Source organism: Delphinapterus leucas, chromosome X (assembly GCF_059928025.1).
Source record: "Delphinapterus leucas isolate spDelLeu-1000000601 "Yukka" chromosome X, BTC_Dleu_Yukka2, whole genome shotgun sequence".
Taxonomy (NCBI): Eukaryota; Metazoa; Chordata; class Mammalia; order Artiodactyla; family Monodontidae; genus Delphinapterus; species Delphinapterus leucas.
This window is the reverse complement of record NC_143150.1, coordinates 87,927,823-87,951,691: the sequence shown is the minus strand read 5'-3', so window position 1 is coordinate 87,951,691 and position 23,869 is coordinate 87,927,823. Positions and strand designations below refer to the sequence as shown.

The 23,869-nt window shown below is 38.5% G+C and overlaps 1 protein-coding gene across 1 annotated transcript in view; it reads right to left on the bottom strand.

Moving 5' to 3' along the window:
• Window positions 1–2,914: 2,914 nt before the first annotated feature.
• Window positions 2,915–23,869, bottom strand: part of LOC111169479 (centromere protein V-like protein 3) — a 100,601-nt gene continuing 79,646 nt past the window's right edge. The window contains 4 exon segments of the mRNA XM_089904928.1: window positions 2,915–3,443; window positions 3,445–3,578; window positions 3,581–3,633; window positions 3,636–3,752. Coding sequence (XP_089761054.1) covers window positions 2,915–3,443; window positions 3,445–3,578; window positions 3,581–3,633; window positions 3,636–3,752 — 833 coding nt within the window.

Genomic DNA, 23,869 nt, shown 5'->3' with positions numbered 1-23,869 from the left:
GACTGCATTTTGTTCACTGCTCTGTCCTAGCATGGAGAGCAGTGCTAGGCAGCTAGTAGGCATAAAATGGAGTAAAGCTGGAGAGATAATAAGGTATGAGGTGGGGTAGGATGAGGTTCTATCTGACATGATTCCTCTGTTAGTGGCTTGTAGCCTATTACTTCTTCTATCCCATCACTGGACTGCTCTGACTCTCACTTTAAGTGGCCAAAAATGGCACCTGAGAGAATGTATATTAAATTATCTGGATCCTAGAGCCAACTACAATCATGATCATTGATCCTTCTTTTCAATGCCCTGATATAATAACAGCAACAACACTAGCAAATTCTTATTGCGTGCTTGCTAGGTGTCACTCACTGTGCCAGGAGATTATATGCATGACCTCATTTAAACCTCACAGTGAAGTTGAGTGTGGGTTTTTCCAGATTTTACAAAGCCAGACATCAGTAGGTAGAAGACTTGGGATTTCAGCCCAGGCCCAAATGCCAAATCCTTGCTCTTTCCTTGAAGTAAGAGATGCCTAAAGCATGGCACATAGACCACTGTAAGTGTCCACAATGACTTTAATGGTACATGGATGAACATCTCATATACAATTTTAAAGTATATTATATTTTTTGTGCAATAGAAGAGAAGACAGCTAACACATGAAGAAATATTGCGGCCTTCTTCGGAGGCAGGGGGAAAACATTGACATCACACAGCCTGTGCAAGACCCTTTAAATACTCCCTTGAACACCTCTGTCCTTTCCCCACTGGGTCTAAGCTGCTTATCGCTTCTCTTTCCCTCCAATTCCCCATCCCCAAACACCTGGGAGGTCATCCCCTTGCCCCAACAGCTTGTCCAGTGTCAGGTTCTAGCACTTTCTCTCATCACTTTTCACCAGCACAACAGTTCTCGACTTTCATTCTCACACCAGCCCAGGACACATACGTTGTATGCCAGCTTAACAATGCTGTCTGCAACTCCTGAACATGGGTTTTTAACCAAATAAACTCATGAATGATTTGCACACGGCATAGAGAAGGAGAAAATAGTCAACATTCACTTTGAAAGAAAAGTCACTCTGAGGAAAAGAGAAAAATCATATATACACATTTCTTTGTACAAAAACACTAACATGATAGAAGCATGAAGTCTTGAACCATTTTTTTTCTTTCTCTCTCTGGATCCCATCCATGCAATGGAATGTCATATAGGTGTAACTCTAAGTGCAATTTAGTATTTTCTGACCACCAAGATGATGGAATCTCCTGGGGCATATATGTAAGTTAATGTTCTCCCTCCCTTTCTACCTTTTCTAGCTCAACTCAACCTCTAGATGGTGAAGAGACAAGCTATTCCAAATAACAAAGGAGGAAGCTTGTGGAGTAGGGGGACATGTTAGAGAAACCAGGTCATAAATTCCCTCCTTCCAGTTTGGGGCAGGGGATGACGAAAAAATGAGGTGTAGGGATTGAAGGATGATAGCTTCTCTGTGTGATGGCACAGTCATGTTACTCACAATTATACATGGAAACATATCTACTTAGTTGGGTTTTATTTATTTATTTATTAAAAAATAAATTTAAATGCTTTTATTATTATTATTATATTTTTTGGCTGCACCATGTGCAGCTTGTAGGATCTTAGCTGCCTGACCAGGGATCGAACCCAGGCCCTCGGCAGTGAAAGCAAGGAGTCCTAACCACTGGACTGCTAGGGAATTCCCCTGAGTTGGGTTTTAATTTGTTGATAAGTCAAGTTAAGCAATTCAATGCATATTGTATGCCCATCTAATGAAACATATGTACAGAAGAGAAACAGCAAGAAAATGACAAATTGAAAGAACTCCAGACACTTTTACCCAAGTGCTAGAACACTGAAGATATTTATTGGAACTTTACTCCTATGAAATATTATTACCTCAGTGAAAAGCTGGAAAAAAAACTAAACATCCATCAGAAGTTGGTTAAATAAGTTATGGAAGAGCCATATTTTAAAATTCTGTGAAGCCATTAAGTGATGATGTTTATACATATCATTTGGCATGAAAAGACACTGACCACCTATTGTTTGATAAAAATCTCCAGTATCAAGAAATTACGTATAAATTAATGCTGATTTTGTCATATACAACATAATAATACATATTTTCTACTTATTAAGTATTTATTTCTGAATACTTAACACATGTACAAGATAGGAATTTCAGAAAATCAAACAGGGCATACAGTGCACAGATATCTCTCACTCTTCTGTCTCCCTGTTCCCCTACCCAGAGACAGATTCCAAAAGAAAACCAAGCAAAATGACAGCATCATTTGAAAAATAAGCACAATGAGGTATGTAATACTAATAAATCTTAAACATAGTATATAAAAATACATTAAATAAACAATGTAGCTGAAAATAACACCTATGTCTAAGTAGCGAAAATGTGAGTGCTGACCTAAAACACACACAGGGATAAGCAATAGAAAACGTCCTAAAAATGTTTAGGAAACCGTTTGGATATAGTGGTCCTACGTACCAGTTGCAACTGCTAAAAACAATCCTGTTGCTAAAAACAATCCATAACCGTACAGTACATATGAACAATCTGCAAATGATTTGTGAGAACTGGGTGATGTAAAAGACGATTTGAAAAAGTAGAGCCACTACTTGCTGATTGGACTGGAAAATTATCATTATCGTTGTACCCAGACAAATGTGTGCTTAGGTTTTTTGTTTTTATTGTCATTATGAGCAAGTCCATTGGAAAACACTGGTGGGGCAGGGGTAGAAACTTGGCGCGACATCACGGGTTCACCAGTCCAGAAACAGACCTCTTTCACACACTGTCTTTGACAAGCACTGAGGTGGTTCCCTCGTGTTTCAGGTGTGTTGCGGGCCCAGTGCCTGCCCCTCTTCGGGAAGAGAGGCAGGGGCTCACTTGTAGACCCACTCTGGACGGCTCTGTGCTCCTTCATGACCCCCTCCCCCCCAATCGCCGCTGTTGAACTCCTCGACGACCACACTGCACACGGTGCTCGCGTCCAGGCAGTGCGTGCCCGCGTCCAGGAAGTGTGAGGCGACGCTGTAAACTCTGGGGTGAGAGACTAACGCGTGGAAACTCTGCACCCTGCGCCTGCTGCAGAAGCTGTGCAGAGCTGGGTGGGTGTGGGATTGGTACATCATGATGCTCCTGGCGCCCAGGAAGAGCATGAAGCGCGAGACTGGGACAAGGAAGTGTGGGTGCTGCTTCTTCCTGCACAGCCTGCAGCTGCAAACCAGAACTCACAGGTTTGCAGGGGCCCAGGCTCAAATTTAACCGTGCGGCAGTGGTTCACCCACAGTGTAGTTCACCAGGCCTGGGGACTCGAAGGTGTCCAACAAACTTGGCCGTATGCATGCAGCTGAGGCCTCACAGCTTCCCCAATGTCTCCAGCACTCTGGCTGCGTGCCCAGGTGTATCTCGTTGAGGGGGACACGGAGGGTGCCGGAGCTTCGGGGCTTGTGGCACACCTTTGGAGCCCGCCTCCCGGGCCCGCTGCCACCAGCGCTTCTGCTGAATCCTTACCAGATCCCACCTGGCCGCCGCTGGCCTCCTCCCCGCGCGTGGCTCCCCACCCGGATTTGGATAGGTGGGCACCACGTGTCCCTGACCGGATGGCTGCACAGGCGGCGGCAGGATCCCCGGTTTCCTTTTGGACCCGCGGCTGAACGTTCGCGCTGCTCCTCACTCTGCCCAAAGTGCCTGCAGCCTTCAAGTGTGTGCCCACGGCCCCTGGTTTCCCAGTAAGTTACTGAGCAGCCTCATTGCATCAGCCTGATTGACCACTTGTGCTGTGAAGAGACCCTTCCCTTGCCCCTATGAAACAGCCTTTACTGGCCTGAAATTCTGGCTGAGCCCATCAGCTGCTTCTTCTCCTAACTACTGTTTTCTATTGTCGATGCAAATCAGCAGCCTAACCTTAAAATATTGAAACACTGAAAATACTGCAGACCTTTTAGCTAGCATGCAGCAGCAGGCAGAACAGTTCAAAATAAGCATTGTTCACCTAGTAGAGTCAAACTGAGGCATACAAAAAGACTTTCTGTGTAGTGTGTGAGTAGTTGTGCTAAAGTTGGGAGTAGTAAAGATGATGACCCACAATACTGTGTTACAACACACCAGTGGATCCATAGAGAAACTGGATGTTAACCTCAATATAGGACAAAAAGTCACTTATTTAAGTTCATTCTCTAAGAACAGGAAGTAAAAGAAGAAACAATACATTAATTTGTCCATCTGTACCAAGAACAAATTAACAGCTCTGGGAAGCATAGATAGGAAGCTGAACCATTCTCTGGAGATTGATGTGATCATTGGGCATGGCCAGAGGAGAGACCCCACAAAATGAACATAGATCCTCTTCCCTGAGGTGTAACAGTTAAACAGTGAGGAGTCTTCAAAAAATTACTTCCTGAATTAAGTAGTGACACCTACACATATTGGCTGCAAGCAGAGATGCACAAATCCACCGGCAATCTAAATTCAGTCATTCTTAACATTTTGTCATATACACATATCTATATGCATGCATATATGTATGTAGTTTTTCAAAAACATTTTTAAGTAAGATACACATATCAGTGCCATTTCGTCTCTCAGTACTTCAGCACTCCTGGCCTAAGAATAAAGACATAATTTATAGCCACAATATCATTATCACACCTATAAGTCAATGATAATTTTCTAATTTCATCTAACTTCCAGTGTAATAGGGAAGACCTTTTGTATTCTATTACAAGTTAATCACTAAAGGGATGTTGCCTATAAAGCTTAAATTATACCTAATGGCCCATCTCTGGGAACCCTGCCTCCCAGGTAATGAGTGTTAAGCTAAAATACCTTCGTTTAGCTCATAGGAAATGTCCTGACCAGGCCCACCTGTGAATGGCTGTGCAAAGGAACAAATTAACACATCCCCTCCGGAGTCTGGCTGGAACCAGGGCTTTACCCCCTCCCCTTTTAGTATAAAAGAAGCCTGAATTTTAACTCAGGGAAGGTGTTTCTTTGGGACACTAGTCCACTATCTTCTTGGTCTGCTGGCTTTCCGAATAAAGCTGCTATTCTTTGCCCCACCCAACAACTCATCTCTCAATTTATTGGCCTGTCGTGCGGTGAGCAGCACAAGCTTGGTCTCAGTAACACCAGTATATATTTTCAATTTCCAAATTGTTTCCTAAATGTGTTTTTAAAATTTCCCCCCTCAACACGGGATCTATTAAAAACCACACATTAAATTTGGTTATGTCTTATTAGTCTGTTTAATCTAGAACAATCTCACCACCCTTTTTTTTCTCCATGATACTGATTTTTTTTTTTTTAACAGACCAGGTCAGTTACCTGCTGATTTTACCTGATTGCTTCCTTGTGGTGTCATTTAGATTGTTCTTCTACCCAGTATATTTCCTATACAGCTAAAACTCAGGGCTAAAGGTTTGATTAGATTCAAGTTACACATTTTGGCAAGTATGTTGTTTTGGCAGATGTTGTTGCATACATCATACTGCATCATATCAGAGGTTCATGATGTCAAGTTATCCCAGTAGTAATGATACTAAATGTTATTCTTCATTAAAATGATGATTTCCAGGTTTCTCCATTGTGAAGGTACAGTTTTTACTTTGCAATAAACAAGTAATCTGAGAGGTGTTATTTTGACACTGTGTAACTATCTTGTTCCTTTCCAACCCTTTGCCTAATGGTTTAAGAATCCATTGATAACCTTTGATTGAACCAATTATTTTATTGTTAAATTACAAAATAGTGATTTTCTGATTCTAGATTTCCTTCTACTTTTATTAGCTTTCATTCATCCATAAAGATGATCTTTCTCTCATCAGCTGCAGATGGACTATCTCTCCTTTAAAGGCAGGGTATGTACTTTATTCTTTACTCTGCAAACTGATAATTATAGGTAAAGAGTAGGAGTAATATTCTAATTCAAAAAGATACATGCACCCCAATGTCATAGGAGCACTATTAACAGTAGCCAAGACATGGAAGCAACCTGAATGTCCATCAACAGATGAATGGGTAAAGAAGATGTGGTGTATATATATATATACAATAGAATTTTATTTGGCCATAAAAAAGAATGAAATAATACCATTTGCAGCAACATGGATGGACCTAGAGATTATCATACTAAGTGAAGTAAGTCAGACAAAGACAAATATCACATAATATCACTCATATGTGGAATCTAATTTCTAAAAATGATACAAATGAACTTATTTACAAAACAGAAACAGAGTCACAGACACAGAAAACAATCTTATGGTTACCAAAAGGGAAGGGGGAGGAGGGATAAATTAAGAGTTTGGGATTAACAGATACACACCACTATACATAAAATAGATAAACAACAAGGATTTAGTGTATAGCACAGGGAACTATATTCAATATCTTGTAATAATCTATAATGGAAAAGAACCAGAAAATATGTATAAATGAATTACTTTGTTGTACGCTGAAGCTAACACAATATTGTAAATCAACTATTCTTCAATAAAATAAAAATAAATAAAAATTTAAAAAGAGTAGCAGTAATAGTTATCTCCAATTACTGAAAATTATTCCCTCTCTCTCTTTCTCTCTTTTCCTCTGGGTATTATTTTGGACTCATGGATTTTTATTTACTCAGTAATTTACAGTCAATTTTTTAAAGTTTAAATTGTCCCAACTTTGGCCCATGGGAACCCTTTCAAACCAGCTCCTTCCTGTATCCTTTTGCATTTACCCATTAATCTTTGAGCACTTCCTTGTTTTCCAAATCAACTAGATGCCCCAGGCTCTCCTTGGACTTTTACTATCCTGGCCCTGGATTTACACATTTCTACAAAGAGCTCTGGTTTCTTTTAGTGGAGCATTATATTCAGAACAATGCCTGGATACATCATGGCACACTTTTTACTACTGAACTTTTTATTGTGGTAATTGTAGATATGCATACAGTTGTAATATATAACATGGAAAGATTCCTTGTACCCCTTACCCAATTTCCCCCAATGATAGCATTTTGCAAAACTATAGTATGACAACTAGGATATTTTTATTGATAAAATCCATCAGATTTCCCCAGTTTTATGTATACTCTCTCGTGTGTGTGTGTGTGTGTGTGTGTGTGTGTATTTATTGATAGTCCTATAGTATAAGCCTGACAGTTGGCTTTTCTTTTTGTAATGCAAGTACCTGACTTAAGCTTTGATTGTCTAGGCATCCACTTCAAAGAAGCATTCACTTCAAAGGTGGCTATCTCAATAAACACAATTGCCACCTATGTGACTACATAAAGAACCTGGCTGAACCCCATAGTCACCCCAAACTCCTTTTAGAGATCTTGGATGATTTTTATAACGGACTGTTTGGGCCGCTTGTCTTTTCTCTTCCCGACCTTTAAATTCCCATTCCTATGTTTTAAATTCACCAATATAAAGTGCGGACAAAAAAATGTTTCTTGCCATTTCAGTAAACAACAAATGTTGCCCACGACCAAGCCATCAGCCACTGCAGCCAACCCCCCCTCCTCTGCAATGGTGCACGCTGAGGGGAATTCAGGATGGAGAAAAACAGGATACTGGCCTTAGATAGTTAAGATGCATATATATCTAAGGAAAAATTTCAGTGACCCCAGTTTCTTGCATCTTCCCCTACATAGAAAAACACTAAAATCAACTTGAGATGTCTGTTTTTGTGATTAGCAGTAATCTTCTGATGATCGACTATATTTTTTTTTTTCAGCAAAAACTCCTATATATCCCGGCTCCTCCTTTACCTCTTCAGAACACTCCCTCAGAGTTGAGAGGCTGTCTCCCAGGCAATAGTCCTCAGTAATTTCCCTGAGTAAAACATAACTCATAACTTTTAGGTTGTGTGTTTTTCTTCCAAAGACAAGAGGGAGCCCATAAAACACAAGGCCCCCCACTCTAGACCTCTAAAAGCAGAACCCCAGATCTTGCCCGCTCTCTCTATCTGTGACCTTGCTGTGTGGCCCCAGGTGTGCTATGTCATTTCCAGGACCTGTAAGTAATAAACCTTTTTTTCAAAGTTTCTTGATGGTTATTGCTGAGTGTGTCTTGTGATTATAATAAGAAACACAAGGGCCAGTCCAGCCACAACATTGATTATTGATAGGTTGAGACCAGCACAAAACAAGTTCTATGCAGTTATATCACATATATAGGTAAGTATCCCATCATCACAATTATTAACCACTGGTATGATAAATCTGTTTAATATTTCTAAATTTTGTCATTTCCAAAATTTGATATAAATGAAATCAAACAATATGTAGCTATTTGAGATTGGCTTTTATTCACTCAGCATAATACTCTGGGTAACGTCCAAGTTGTTGGGAGTATCAATAGTTCATTCTTTTTATTGCTGAGCAGTATTTCATGGTGTCTGTTTTATACAGTTTGTTTAAAAATTTACCTGTTGAAAGACATCTGTGATGTTTCCATTTTTTAGTTATCACAAATAAATCTTCTATGGACACTATGTACAGGTTTCTGTATGAACATAAGTTTTCTTTAAGATAAAGAGTTCATTTGCTGGGGTGTATGGTAGTTGTATATTTAGTTTTATAAGAAACGGCCAAACTACTTTCCAGAGTGGCTGTACAATTTTACAATTTTACCAGCAATGCATGTGATCCAATGATGTCTCCATATTCTCCCCGGTGTTTAGTGTTGTCATTAATTTTTATTTTAGCCATTCTGATAGGTGTGTAGTGATATCTCATTGTGGTTTTCACTTGCATCTTCCTCATGGTTAATGATATAGGACATCTTTTCATGTGCTTATATGCCATCTGTGTATCCTCATGTCTTTGTCCATTTTCTAATTGGGTTTGGTTGGGATATTTTTGTTTTGCATTTTTACTGTTGAGTTTTAAGAGTTATTTATATATTCTGGATAGTTTTTTGTTGGATATGTGGTTTACAAATATTTTCTTCTAGTCTGTTCTAATTTTTTCATCCTGTTTACAATGTGCTTTGCAGAGCAAAAGTTTTGGATTTTCATGACATCCAATTTATCAATTTCTCTTTTATTGATCATGACTTGCTGTCAGGCCTCAGAACTCTTTGACCCTAAACCCCAAAGATTTTCTTAAGTTTTGTCCTCAAAGTTTTAAAGTTTTATATTTAAGTCTGTGATTCGCTTTAATTTTTATATAAAGTGTTAGGTTTAGATTAAGGTTTCTTTTTTTTTGTCTATGGATGTCCAATGACTTCAGCACCATTTCTTTTTTTAGAACTATTTTATTTTATTTTATTAAAATATTTTTTATTTTTTAGCACCATTTCTTGAAAAGGTTATGAAAAAACTGTTCTTCCTCTATTGAATTGTTCTTGCACCACTGTCAAAAACCAGATGAACATATTTGTGTGGGTCTATTTCTGGGATCTCTATCCTGTTCTATTGATCTGTGTATCTATACTCACACTAATACCACACAGTATTAAGTATTGTAGCTATATAGTGTGGCTTCATATCAGATAGACTAATTCCTTGCACTTTATTCTTCTTTTTCAAGATGATTTATGCTATTCTAAGGCCTGTGCCTTTCCATACAATTTTTTTTTTTTGCCACACCGCACAGCATGCAGGATCTTAGTTCCTCAACCAGGGGTTGAACCTGTGCCCCCTGCAGTAGGAGCACAGAGTCTTAACCGCTGGACCACCAGGCAACTCTTCCATACAAATTATTTTCTTCTCCAAAAAAAAAGCCTGAGAATTAGATGATTTATTTTCTTATTGTTATTTTTTTAGAACCTGGAGGGAGATGGCTTTTATCTTTTTTATACATCTTTATTAGAGTATAATTGCTTCACAATGCTGTGCTAGTTTCTGTTGTACAACAAAGTGAATCAGCCATATGCATACATATATCCCCACATCCCCTTCTGAATGCTGGAAGTCCAAGATCAGGATGTCAGCATGGTCAGGTTCTGGTTAGAGTTCTCTTCAAGTGCTTACATTGCATCTCCTCAGTGCATGCATGTGAAGGGGCAGGGGGAGAGCTCTTCCTCTTCTTTTAAGGCCATGAATCTTACTGGATTAGGACTCTGAATTTTTGAACTCATTTAACTTTAATTACTTCCTAAAAGCCTTATCACCAAATACAGTCACATTGGGGCTTAGGGCTTCAACATATGAATTTGGGTGGGGACACAATTCAGGCCATAGAACTAAGTAATTCATTTTCTTTGGCATAATTGTAAATGGTATTGTATTTTTAATTTGGTTTCCACAGATTCATTGTCAGTATAAAGAAATGGGATAGATTTTAATGCATTGATCTTTTATACTGTGACATGGCTGACCTCACTTATACTAAATAGTAGGACGTTTTTGGTAGATTCCTTGGAATGTTACATGTAGACCATCATGTCATCTGCAAATAGAGACAGTTTTATTTTTCCTTCAAATTTTTATAATTTTTTCTTTATCTTGCCTTATTGCACTACGTAGAATTCCAGTATTATGTTGAATAAAAGTGGTGAGGGCATAAATCTTTGCCTCCTTTTCAATCTTAGAGGGAAAGCATTCAGTCTTTCTTCATTAACTATTTTGTTGGAAGTAGTTTTTTTGTAGATGCTCTTTACCAAGTTCAGGTAATCATCCCCTCTATTCTTAACTTGCTTAGAGGTTTGGTTCTCCCTCAATTTTTTTAAAAATTGAAATTTATTTGACATATAACTGTACATTTCAAATATACAACATGGTGATTTGATACATTTATATAGTATAATATGACTGCCATTGTAGCAATAGTTAACACCTCTACACCATCACCTAATTATCATTTCTTTTTTGTGGTGGGAATAAATAAGATCTAGTCTCTTAGCAATTTAGATGATTATAACACAATATTGTTGTCTATATTCACTACACTGTAGATTAAATCTCCAAGACTTATTTATCTACTAGTTGCAAGTTTGTACCCTTAAACAACATCTCTCTCATTCTCCCCAATACCCAACCCCTGATAACCAACATTTTGCCCTATGTTTTTATGAGTTTGGCCTTTTTAGATTTCACATGTAAGTGACAGCATACAGCATTTGTCATTGTCTGATTTATCTCACTTAGCATAATGTCCTCAAAGTCCATCCATGTTGTCACAAATGGCAGAATTTTCTTCTTTCTCATTGCTGAATAATATTCCATATTATTATCTGTCCATAGCAGACACACATCTTACATCTTCTTTATCCATTCATCCATTGATGGATACCTAGGTTGTTTCCATATATTGGCTATTGTGAATAATGCTACAATAAAGATGGGAGTACATATATCTCTTTGATATTCTGTTTTCATTTCCTTTGGGTATACAGCCAGAAATGGAATTGCTGGATCATATGGTAGTTCTATGTTTTAAGTTTTTTGAGGATCCTCCAGTAGACAGAACTTAGAGCAGTGCATCTCGTTGTTCATTTGACTTGAAGGAGAGATGGTCAGATATGTGATTATATCCCAATTCAAGGGCTATGGCCAGAGGTTTGGCTGGATGGTCAGGGATTTAGAAAGAACATAGAAAATTGTTGACAAGGAAATTTGGGGAAGAGGTATGTGAATAGACCTCTCTGAATGGGCAAAAAATACAAAATTATTTGTGTCCCTTGTAGATGTCCTCTTAAGGGTGACCTCAGCAAAGGATGATTTTAATAATCCACTGACACATTCTCTAAATACCAGTCAGCATCCTTCACCAGCCACACCACAATCCCTGTCATTGTTTATTGGGCTCATGAACAAAGTGACCATGTTGTGAGGGAAGGACGTTATGCATGGTCCCAGCCACATGCACTTCCACTCACCAAGGCTGACCAGGCTGCAGCCACTGCTGAGTGCTCAATCTGCCAGAAGCAGAGACCAATTGTCCCCAATATGGCACCATTCCCTAGGGTGACCAGTCAGCTACCTGGTGGCAAGTTGATTAAATGGGATCCCTTCTATCATGGGAGGAGCTGTGTTTTGTTCTTACCAGAAGAGGCACTTACTCTGGATATGGATTTACATTCCCTGCATGCGGTGCTTCTCCCAAAACTATCATATGTGGGCTTACAGAATTACTTATCCACTGTCATGGTGTTCTACATAACAGTGCTTGTGCTTCTGATTAAATTACTAACTTTATAGCAAATGAAGTGCAGCAATGGGCCCATGCTCATGGAATTCACTGGTCTTACCATGTTTCAAACCGTGCTGTTCTATTTTGATAGAACAGTGGAATGACTCAGTTACAACTCCAGCTAAGTGACAATACATTGCAGAGCTAAGGCAAGTTTCTCAAGAAGGCTGTATATGCTCTGAATAAGAGTCCAATATGTGGTGCTGTTTCTTCCATAGCCAGGATTCATGGGTTCAGGAATCAGGGGGTGGAAATGGGAGTGGCAACACACACTGTTACTCCTAGTGACCCACTAGTAAAATTTTTGCTTCCTGTTCCTGTGACCTTATGCTCAGCTGGCCTAAAGGCCTTAGTTCCAAAGGGAAGAATGCTTCCACCAGGAGACACAACAATGACTCCTCTGACCTGTAAGTTAAGACTGCTGCCACACCACTTTGATCTTTTTGTGCCTCTGAATCAATGTAAAGAAGGGAGTTACTGTGCTGGCTGGGTGGCTGATCCTGACTACCAAGGGGACATTGGACCACTACTCTATAATGGAGGTAAGAAAGAGCATGTCTATTTTACATTTGGTAGTATATATATGTCCATGCCATTCTCTCACTTCATCTCAGCTTCCCCTTCCCCTTCCCCGTGTCCTCAAGTCCATTCTCTACATCTGCATCTTTAGCTAGTGGGAAGCAGCTGCATAGCACAGGGAGATCAGCTCGGTGCTTTGCGACCACCTAGAGGGGTGGGATAGGGAGGGTGGGAGGGAGGGAGATGCAAGAGGGAAGAGACATGGGAACATATGTATATGTATAACTGATTCACTTTGTTATACAGCAGAAACTAACACACCATTGTAAAGCAATTTTACTCCAATAAAGATGTTAAAAAAATAGCCAAAAAAAAGAAAAAGAAAGAGCATGTCTGCAACACAGGAGATCCCTTAATATTTCCACACCCTGTGATTAAGGGCAATGAAGAATTACAAAAACCCAATTCAGACAGGATTGCTAATGGCCCAGACCCTTCAGGAACAAAAGTTTGGGTCACCCCACCATATAAATAACCATGACCAGCTGAGGTGTCTGCTGAAGGCATAGGGAATATGGAATGGGTAGTAGAAGAAGGAAGTTGCAAATACCAACTACAACCATGTGACCAGTTACAGAAATGGGGACTGTAATTGTCATGAGTATTTTCTCCTTATTTTGTTATGAATTTCTTTTTGTGTATATATACATAAAATAAGCATGTATCTTTTTTCTTTCCTTTCTTACCTCCTTATCATATGATGTAAGATGTATTAACTTCATATGATAATATTTAAATGTTTTTAATTTTACATCATGGTAATTTTTTTTTTTTTTGAGCAGAAACCAGTCTCGTTTTATTTGGAAGACCAAGATCGTCATGGCTACCTAAACTCCATGGGTTTTGAGCAACAAATCAGGACAGTTACTAAGTTTGAATTTGCCTACAGGGGAGAGCTTTTATATAACTGTATTCCAAACCGTCCTTCCCTCTACATGGGACATCTGCTGGCTCTAGGGAATCTGGCTGGAATACCAAAAGCTGCTATAAAATGTATATTTTGTTGCCCCTTCTGATTATGTCTGGTTACTGCCATATGTTCTTTATGAATTCACAGTTATTCTTAGAAAATATCCTTAGGGGTGTGGTAAAAATTCACAGGACAGAGAAATATAGGAAAATGAGAGTTTGGTTTTCAACCACAGATTCAACAACCTGGCCCTAAACAAGACTTCTGGCCTTACAACTAAGTGCCTAGGAGTAGAGACAAGAAAACAACAGAAAAATGTAACCAGATCTGTCATTATTACTCCCGGTAGCAAGCGTAAGATGCCTATATTAGTTTCCTAGGGCTGCTATAACAAATTGTCACAAACTGGATGACTTGGAACAATAGAATTCCATTGTCCCACCATTCTGGAGACTAGAAGTCTAAAATGAAGGTGTTAGCAGGACCATGCTCCCTCTAAAACCTATAGGGGAGGCTTCGATTCTTCTTAGCTTTTGGTGATTTGCCAGAAGTCTTTGGCATCCCTTGGCTTGTAGATACATCACTAAAATTATCTGTCTTCACATGGCCTTCTCTCTGGGTGTCTTCTCATTGTCTTCCCTCTGTGTCTGTCTATGTGTCCAAATTTCTCCTTATGACAATATCAGTCATATTGGATTAAGGCCCATCCTGACCTTATTTTAACTTGATTACATCTGCAAAGACCTTATTTCCAAATAAGGTCACATTCTGAGATACTGGGGGTTAGGACTTTGACAGATCTTTTTGTGGGGGGTGGGCATAATTCAACCCATAACCTCCTAATGCAGTCGCATTATTCTTTTGTTTTTTTCATGGTTGAATAATATTTTATTTATTTATTTATTGTGTGTGTGTGTGTGTGTGTGTGTGAATCTTTTTTTTAAAAACATCTTTATTGGAGTATAATTGCTTTACAAGACAACCCTCAGAATGGGAGGAAATATTTGCAAATGAAGCAACTGACAAAGGATTAATCTCCAAAATTTACAAGCAGCTCATGCAGCTCAATATCAAAAAAACAAACAACCCAATCTAAAAATGGGCAGAAGACCTAAATAGACATTTCTCCAAAGAAGATATACAGATTGCCAACAAACACATGAAAGAATGCTCAACATCATTAATCATTAGAGAAATGCAAATCAAAACTACAATGAGATATCATCTCACACCGGTCAGAATGGCCATCATCAAAAAATCTACAAACAATAAATGCTGGAGAGGGTGTGGAGAAAAGGGAACACTCTTGCACTGCTGGTGGGAATGTGAACTGGTACAGCCACTATGGAGAACAGTATGGAGGTTCCTTAAAAAACTACAAATAGAACTACCATATGACCCAGCAATCTCACTACTGGGCATATACCCTGAGAAAACCATAATTCAAAAAGAGTCATGTACCAAAATGTTCATTGCATCTCTATTTACAATAGCCAGGACATGGATGCAACCTAAGTGTCCATCAACAGATGACTGTATAAAGAAGATGTGGCACATATATACAATGGAATATTACTCAGCCATAAAAAGAAATGAAATTGAGTTATTTGTAGTGAGGTGGATGTACCTAGAATCTGTCATACAGAGTGAAGTAAGTCAGAAAGAGAAAAACAAATACCATATGCTAACACATATATATGGAATCTAAGGAAGAAAAAAAGATCATGAAGAACCTAGGGGCAAGACGGCAATAAAGACACAGACCTACTAGAGAATGGACTTGAGGATATGACGAGGGGGAAGGGTAAGCTGTGACAAAGTGAGAGAGTGGCATGGACATATATACACTACCAAACGTAAAATAGATAGCTAGTGGGAAGCAGCCGCATAGCACAGGGAGATCAGCTCGGTGCTTTGTGACCACCTAGAGGGGTGGGATAGGGAGGGTGGGAGGGAGGGAGATGCAAGAGGGAAGAGATATGGGAACATAAGTATATGTATAACTGATTCACTTTGTTATAAAGCAGAAACTAATACATCATGGTATTTAAGTATGGTTGATCAAGGAGACGAGTAACCATCACCCAAGAAGTTTGTATCTTTTTTGAGGAAAATGTTAGTGCATTTTCAGTTGTAGGCAGGATAGCTATATCATGTTAGGTAGAAGGATGACCTTGTTATTTTCTTTATTTGGAGATTAAGTATGGTTTAAGGAGATGCATACAGGTGCCAAGTTGACATGGGGTGAACTTGTAATGCTTAATTTTATGTGTCAACCTGGAGGGTGTTTTTGGATGAGATTAACATTTAAATCAATGAACTCTGAGTAAGCAAATTGTCGTCCATAATGTGGGTAAGACTCACCTAATCAGTTGAAAGCCTGAATAAACAAAAAACTGGCCTTCCAGAGCAAGAGGGAATTCTGCAGCAGATTGTCTTTGGACCTCTTAAGCACCATTGGCTTTCCTAGGTCTCCACCTGCTGGCTTTCAGACAGGAACTGCGCCATCAGCTCTCCTGTGTTTCCAGCCTGCCAGCCAACATTGCATTTTTTGAATTTGTCAGCCTCCATAATCGTGTGAGGCAATTATTTATAATAAGGCCACACACACACACACACACACACACACACACACACACACACACACCCTATTGGTTCTGTTTCTCTGGAGAACCCTGACTAATAGAAATACTTTTTCAGCCCCACATTCTTTCTCATCTCCTTCTGGGGCATCAATGATATGAATATTAGATTTTTTGCTAGACTTCAACAATTCCTTGATACTCTGCTCATTTCATTTTTTCAGGCATATACTTTCTGTTCATTAGATTCAGTAAAATTTATTGATCTCTCCACAAGCTCACTGATTCTATTTTCTGTCATCTCTACACTACTATTGAGCCCATCCAGTGAACTTTTTGTTCTGTTATTATGTTTTTTGGTTCTATAATTTCTATTTCCTTCTTTTATATACTTGTACTTCTTTTCTTAGTTTTTTTTCCTTTTTTCAAGCAAATTTTGATTACTTTTTAAAAATTGATTAACTTTTTATTGAGGTATAATTGACATGCAACTTTCTATTAGTTTCAGGTGTACAACAAAATGATATATTTGTATATATTGAGAAATGATCACCACAATAATTCTAGTTAACATCCATCACCTCATATAGTTACATAATTTTTTTTCTTGTATTGAGAACTTTTAAGATTTACTCTCCAGAGTGAAGTAAGTCAGAAAGAGAAAAACAAATACCATATGCTAACACATATATATGGAATCTTAAAAAAAAGAAAAAAAGGTCATGAAGAGCCTAGGGGCAAGACGGGAATAAAGACACAGACCTACTAGAGAATGGACTTGAGGATATGACGAGGGGGAAGGGTAAGCTGTGACAAAGTGAGAGAGTGGCATGGACATATATACACTACCAAACGTAAAATAGATAGCTAGTGGGAAGCAGCCGCATAGCACAGGGAGATCAGCTCGGTGCTTTGTGACCACCTAGAGGGGTGGGATAGGGAGGGTGGGAGGGAGGGAGATGCAAGAGGGAAGAGATATGGGGATATATGTATATGTATAACTGATTCACTTTGTTATAGAGCAGAAACTAACACACCATTGTAAAGCAATTATACTCCAATAAAGATCTTTAAAGAAAAAGATTACTCTCTTAGTAACTTTCAAATATACAGAACATTATTATTAACTAATTTTATAACTGGAAATGTGTACCTTTTGATTCCCTTCACTCAATTCTCTCACCTCCCCACTCTCTCCTCCCCCCACCTCTGGTGACCACCAATCTGTTTTCCTGTTCTCTACATTTATGAGCTTATTGTTTTGTTTTGTTTTTTTTAGATTCCACATATAAATGATATCATATGGTATTCGTCTTTCTCTGTCTGACTTACTTCACTTAATATGATAATCTCTAGGTCCATCCATGTTGCTGCAAATGGAATTATTTCATTCTTTTTTATAGCTGAGTAGTATTCCATTGTATATGTGTACCACATCTTCTTTATCCATTCATCTGTTAATGTACATTTAGGTTGTTTTAACATTTTGGCTATTTTAAATAATGCTGCAATGAACATGGGAGTGCAGGTATCTTTTTAAGTTCGTGGGTTTTTGTTTTTCTTTTATGACTAAATACTCAGAAGTGAAATTGCTGGATCATATGGTAGCTCTATTTTTAACTTCTAAAGTATTTCCATAGTGTTTTCCACAGTAGTGGCACATATTTACATTCCTACCAACAGTGCACTAATGTTCTCTTTTCACCACATCCTCACCAACACTTGTTATTTCTTGTCTTTTTGATAATAGCCATTCTACCAGGAGTGAGATGGTATTTCATTGTGGTTTTGATTTGCATTTCCCTTATGATTAGTGATGTTGAGCATGTTTTCATGTACCTGTTGGCCACCTGTATGTCTTTGGAAAATTGTCTATTCAGATCTTCTGCCTGCTTTTTAATAAGATTGCTTGTTTCTTTGCTATTGAGTTGGGTAAGTTCTTTATATATTTTAGATATTAACCTCTTATTAGATATATGATTTGCAAATATTTTCTCCCATTCTGTAGGTTACCTGTAATTACTTTTTGAAGCAGTTTTATAGTGACTGCTTTAAAATCTTTATGAGATAGTTCCAACATCTAATTCATCTCAGTATTTGGTGTCATTTGATTGTCTTTTCTTGTTCAAGTTTTTATCTTCCTGATTCTTGGTATAATAAGTGATTTTCAATTGTTTTCTGAACACTTTAAACATTAGGTTAAGAGACTCTTTGCCCTTTCTATATCTTCTATTTTATCAGGCAACCACGCTGTTAGGTTTAGTGTATAGGTTCTGGCCTGTAATTCCAATGACAATTTAGTCTCCTGAGATTTTTCAATGCCATTTGATCTGCTTTATTCTTCTGACTCTGCTTGAGCTTCCATTGTTACCACATGCAGGGAAAGAAGGTGCTTCCTCATCTCCCAGTGTAGTTAAAGTGAGTTGTGGGGAAATCCAGACCCATAGGACAGAAAACATTTCTCCTGACCTGTTTTCCAGCCACTCACTGCCAGGAGCTTCCCACTCTATCTCTGATAGTGCAGCCAGGGATGGGCTGCCTTTTGCCATTGTGTGGAAGGCCAGAGCCATGGGTCTGGGTGGTGGGTCAGGAGACCCTGGCCCTGTTCATTTTCTGCCACTGAGTATAGACCCAGGAGGCACCAGGCCTAGGATGCCTTCAGACGTTGGATGGAAGGCCAGGACCCCTGGACCTAGGCGGCTGGCTGCCAGTGAGTATAAGTTCAGGAAACATTGCCTTGGGCTGCCTTCTGCATTTCAGTAGAGGACTGGGAGACACTAGGGCAACTGGCATTACCACTGCAGGTGGAAGGACTCATCTGTTGCCTCATGATGTGGAGCTGGGAGTGTGTCAGCTCTCCCTAGTTCTGCTGTTACTGCTTAGAGTAGATCAGATTCTGCTGCTGCTGCTGGCTAGTGTGAAGCGTGGGAGATAGATTGTCCTCTCTCTCTCAACTCAGCTGGTGAAGCTACCACAGACAGATAAGCCAGCTGCTGCCACTGGGTATGGATCTCCCTGCTAAGCTTTCCCTTTCCCAGATTTTTGTTCAGAGAGAAAAAGCTTTTTTTCCTTTTCCATTTTTTTTTTTTGGAGATTTTTTGGTCTGTACCTGTTAGCAGTTTGGGGGTTGCAGACCCAGTCTGGGTTATGGGAATGATATAAAGAAAACCCAGGGAACTCTCTGTGCTGTCATTCTTCAAGTTCTGAGTTCACTATTCAGTCCATCTTCTTCTATCTTTTAGAGTCTATTTAATTATTTTCAGGATCTTTAGTTGTATTTAGAGAGGAGGATCAGAGAAAAGTGAGCCCATGCCATTGTCCCATAAACAGACTATAATGACTAATTTTGACATACTATGATCTAAATATCATTGTTTTCTACTCCCTTGGCTCCAGCCAAGAAAGGTTTTGCATTTTAGACAAAATAAAACTCTCAGTCCCAGAGGGAAATTATTCCTGGAATGCAAGTGGAAATCAGTGGTAAGTCATACAACAAGTATCTAAAAACATTTTGGTTTAATTCTCCAGGGTCTGCTCTACTCCAGCAATAAAGGAAAACCGAGATCCAACTAGTTCTCTAGGTATTATACTGGAGCTAGTTCATTTTTATTATAAACACTTGCAGCTCCAGGACACAGTAAGGCAGGAAACATGGAATGTAATAAAGATGGCTGTATCCCAGTTGCCATGAGAACATCTAGCACCCAGATCATTGTTTCTGAATGCTATTTCCTAATGAAAGGAATCACAGCTCCTTGGACAAATCATTGATTCCTGTGAAGGCATATGGAAAGTCTAAGATTAGTGTAGGACAGAAAATAAAGAAGTGCTTAAAAAACTTATGTGGGGTTGTCAAAAGAACACAGGAGGCAGCTTGAATGGGGCTCACACTGCCTAAATATGCACAATATGAGGATTAGAATAGATAATGATTTAGAACATTCCCTAGGATAAATCATATGTTGCACCACAAAGCAAACCTTAACAAACTTAAGATTGAAATCATGTCTACTATCCAAAATGGTATGAAACTAGAAACAGGAAGAAAACTGAAAAATCCACATATACATGGCAACTAAACAATATGCTGCTGAACAGCCAATGTGTCAAAGAAGAAATCAAAAGGGAAATTAGAAAGTATCTTGAGACAAATGAAAATACAACATACCAAAACATAATGGATACAGCAAAAGCAGTTCTAAGAGGGACATTTATAACAATAAGTGCCTACATAAGAAAAAATATAGAGATATCAAATAAACAGCCTAACTTTATACCTCAAGGAATTAGGAAAAGAACACAGTAAGCCCAATGTTAGCAGAAGGAAGGAAATAAAGAACAGAGCAAAATAAATGAAATAGAGACTAGAAAAACAATAGAAAAAAATCAATGAAACTGAGTTGTTATTTTTTTTGGAAAGAAACAAAATTAAGAAGCCTTTATCTACACTAATGAAGAAAAAAGAGAGAGAGGATTCAAATAAATAAAATTATAAATGAAAGAGGAGACATTACAACTGGCACTACAGAATTACAAAGGATAAGAGGCTACTATGAACAGTTATATACCAAAAATTTGGATAACCTACAAGACATAATTCCTAGAAACACACAAATTACCAAGACTGAATCATGAAGATATAGAAAACTTGAACCAATAATGACTAAGGATACTGAAGCAAAAATCAAAACCCTCCCCAAAAATAAAAGCCCTCAACCAGATGGTTTCACTGGTGAATTCTACCAAAATGTAAAGAAGAATTAATGCCAATCCTACTAAATTCTTCCAAAAAATTGAAGAGGGGAGAACATTCCCAAACTTATTTTGTGAGGCCAGCATTACCTTGATACCAAAGCCAGATAAGGACATTACAAGAAAAGAAAACAATGGGCCAATATCCCTGATGAATACAGATGCAAAATACAAGGATATATTGTACAACACAGGGATATTTTATAATAACTATAAATGGAGTATAACCATTAAAAACTGTGAATCACTATGTTGTACACCTATAACATATAATATTGTACATCGGCTATATGTCAATAAAAAATAAAGTCTTTTAAATGAAAAAGATTCTCAACAAATTCTAGCAAACCAAATTCAACAGCACATTAAAAGGATCATACACCATGACCAAGTGGCATTTATCCCTGGGATGGAAGGATGGTTCAACATATGCAAATGAATAAATGTGATACACCACATTAATAGAATGAAGGACAAAAATCATATGATCCTCTCAACAGATGCAGAAATAGCATTTGACAAAATTCAACATCTTTTAATGATAAAAGCTCTCAACAAATTTGGTATAGAAGGAACATGCCTCTACATAATAAAGGCCATATATGACAAGCCCACAGCTAACATCATACTCAATGGTGAAAAGCTGAAAGTTTATCCTCTAAAATTAAGAACAAGACAAGGGTGCCCACTCTCGCCATTTCTATTCAAAGTAGTACTGGAAGTCCTAGCTAGAGAAATTGGGCAAGAAAAAAAAAAGGTATTCAAATCAGAAGAGAAGAAAAATTGTCTTTTTTTTACAGATGGCATGATTTGTAACATCACCAACAACTGTTAGAATGAACAAATGAACTCAGTAACGTTGCAGGATACAAAATCAACCTTACAAAAGTCAGTTACATTTCCATACACTGACAATAATATATCTGAAAGAGAAATAAAGAAAACAATCCCATCTACAATAGCATCAAAACCAATAAAATACTTAGGAATAAATTTAACCAAAGAGGTAAAAGATCTCTACACTGAAAACTGTAAGGCATTAATGAAAGAAATTGAAGAGGGCACAAATAAATAGAAATATATCCCACATTAGTGAATCAGAAGAATTAATATTTTTAAAATGTACATATTACCCAAAGCCTTCTATAGATTTTCTATTAAAATTCCAGTGACATCTTTCACAGAAATACAAAAAACAATCCTAAATTTGCATAGAACCATAAATGATCCTGAGTAACCAAGCAATCTTGAGAAAGAAGAGCAAAATTGGTAGCATCACACTTCCTAATTTCAAAATATACTAAAAAGCTCTAATAATCAAAACAGTATAGTATTGGCATAAAAAACATACATATAGAAAAATGGAATAGAATTTAGACCCCAGAAATAAACACATGCATATATGTTCAACTAATATTTTACATGGAATATAGAAATATACAATGGGGAAAAGGCAATCAATAAATGGTGTAGGGAAAATGGATATTCACATACAAAAGAATGAAATTGCAACCCTATCTTACACCACTCACAAAAATTAACTCAGAATGGATTAAAGACTTAAATGTAAAATGCAAAACCATAAATTTCCTGGAAGAAATCATAGGGAAAAAAGCTCTTTGACATTGGTCTTGTCAATAAGATTTTGGAAACGACACCAAAAGCACAAGCAACAAAAGCAAAAATTAAAATTTGGGACTACATCAAACTAAAAAGCATTTGCACAGCAAAAGGAACAATCAACAAAATGAAAAGTCAAACAAAATGGGAGGAAATTTTTGGAAACCATATATCAGATAAGAGGTTTATATCCAAAATATATAAGGAATTCATATAACTCAATAGCAAAACAAACAAACAAAACAACAACAAAAAAGCCGGATTTGGTTCAAGACGGCAGAGTAGAAGGACATGCTCTCATTCCCTCTTTCGAGAACATGGGAATCACAACTAACTGCTGAACAATCATGGACAGGAAGACACTGGAACTCACCAAAAAAGATATCCCACATGCAAAGACAAAGGAGAAGCCACAATGAGATGGTAGGAGGGGCACTATCACAATAAAATCAAATCCCATAACTGCTGGGTGTGTGACTCACAAACTGAACACATACCACAGGAGTCCACCCACTGGAGTGAAGGTTATGAGCCCCACGTCAGGCTCCCCAAACTGGGGGTCTGGCAACCAGAGGAGGAATTCCTAGAGAATCAGACTTTGAAGGCTAGTGGGATTTGATTGCAGGACTTCGGCAGGGCTGGGGGAAAAAGAGACTCCACTCTTGGAGGGAACACACAAAGTAGTGTGCACATTGGGACCTAGGAGAAGGATCAGTGACCCCATAGGAGACTGAACCAGACTTACCTGCTAGTGTTGGAGGGTCCCCTGCAGAGGCAGGGGCAGCTGTGGCTCACCAAGGGACAAGGACACTGGCAGCAGAAGTTCTGGGAAGTACTCCTTGGCGTGAGCCCTCCCAGAGTCCATCATTAGCCCCAACAAAGACACCGGGTAGGTTCCAGTGTTGGGTTGCCTCAGGCCAAAACAAACAACAGGGAGGGAACCCAGCCCCACCCAGCCCCACCCAACAGCAGACAAGCAGATTAAAGTTTTACTGCGCTCTACCCACCAGAGCAACAGCCAGCTCACCTACCAGGAGTCCCTGCCATCAAGAAACTTCCACAAGCCTCTTAGATACCCTCATCCACCAGAGGGCAGACAGCAGAAGCAAGAAGAACTACAATCCTGCAGCCTGCAAAACAAAAACCACATTCACAGAAAGATAGACAAGATGAAAAGGCAGAGGGCTATGCACCAGATGAAGGAACAAGATAAAACCCCAGAAAAACAACTAAATGAAATGGAGATAGGCAACCTTCCAGAAAAAGA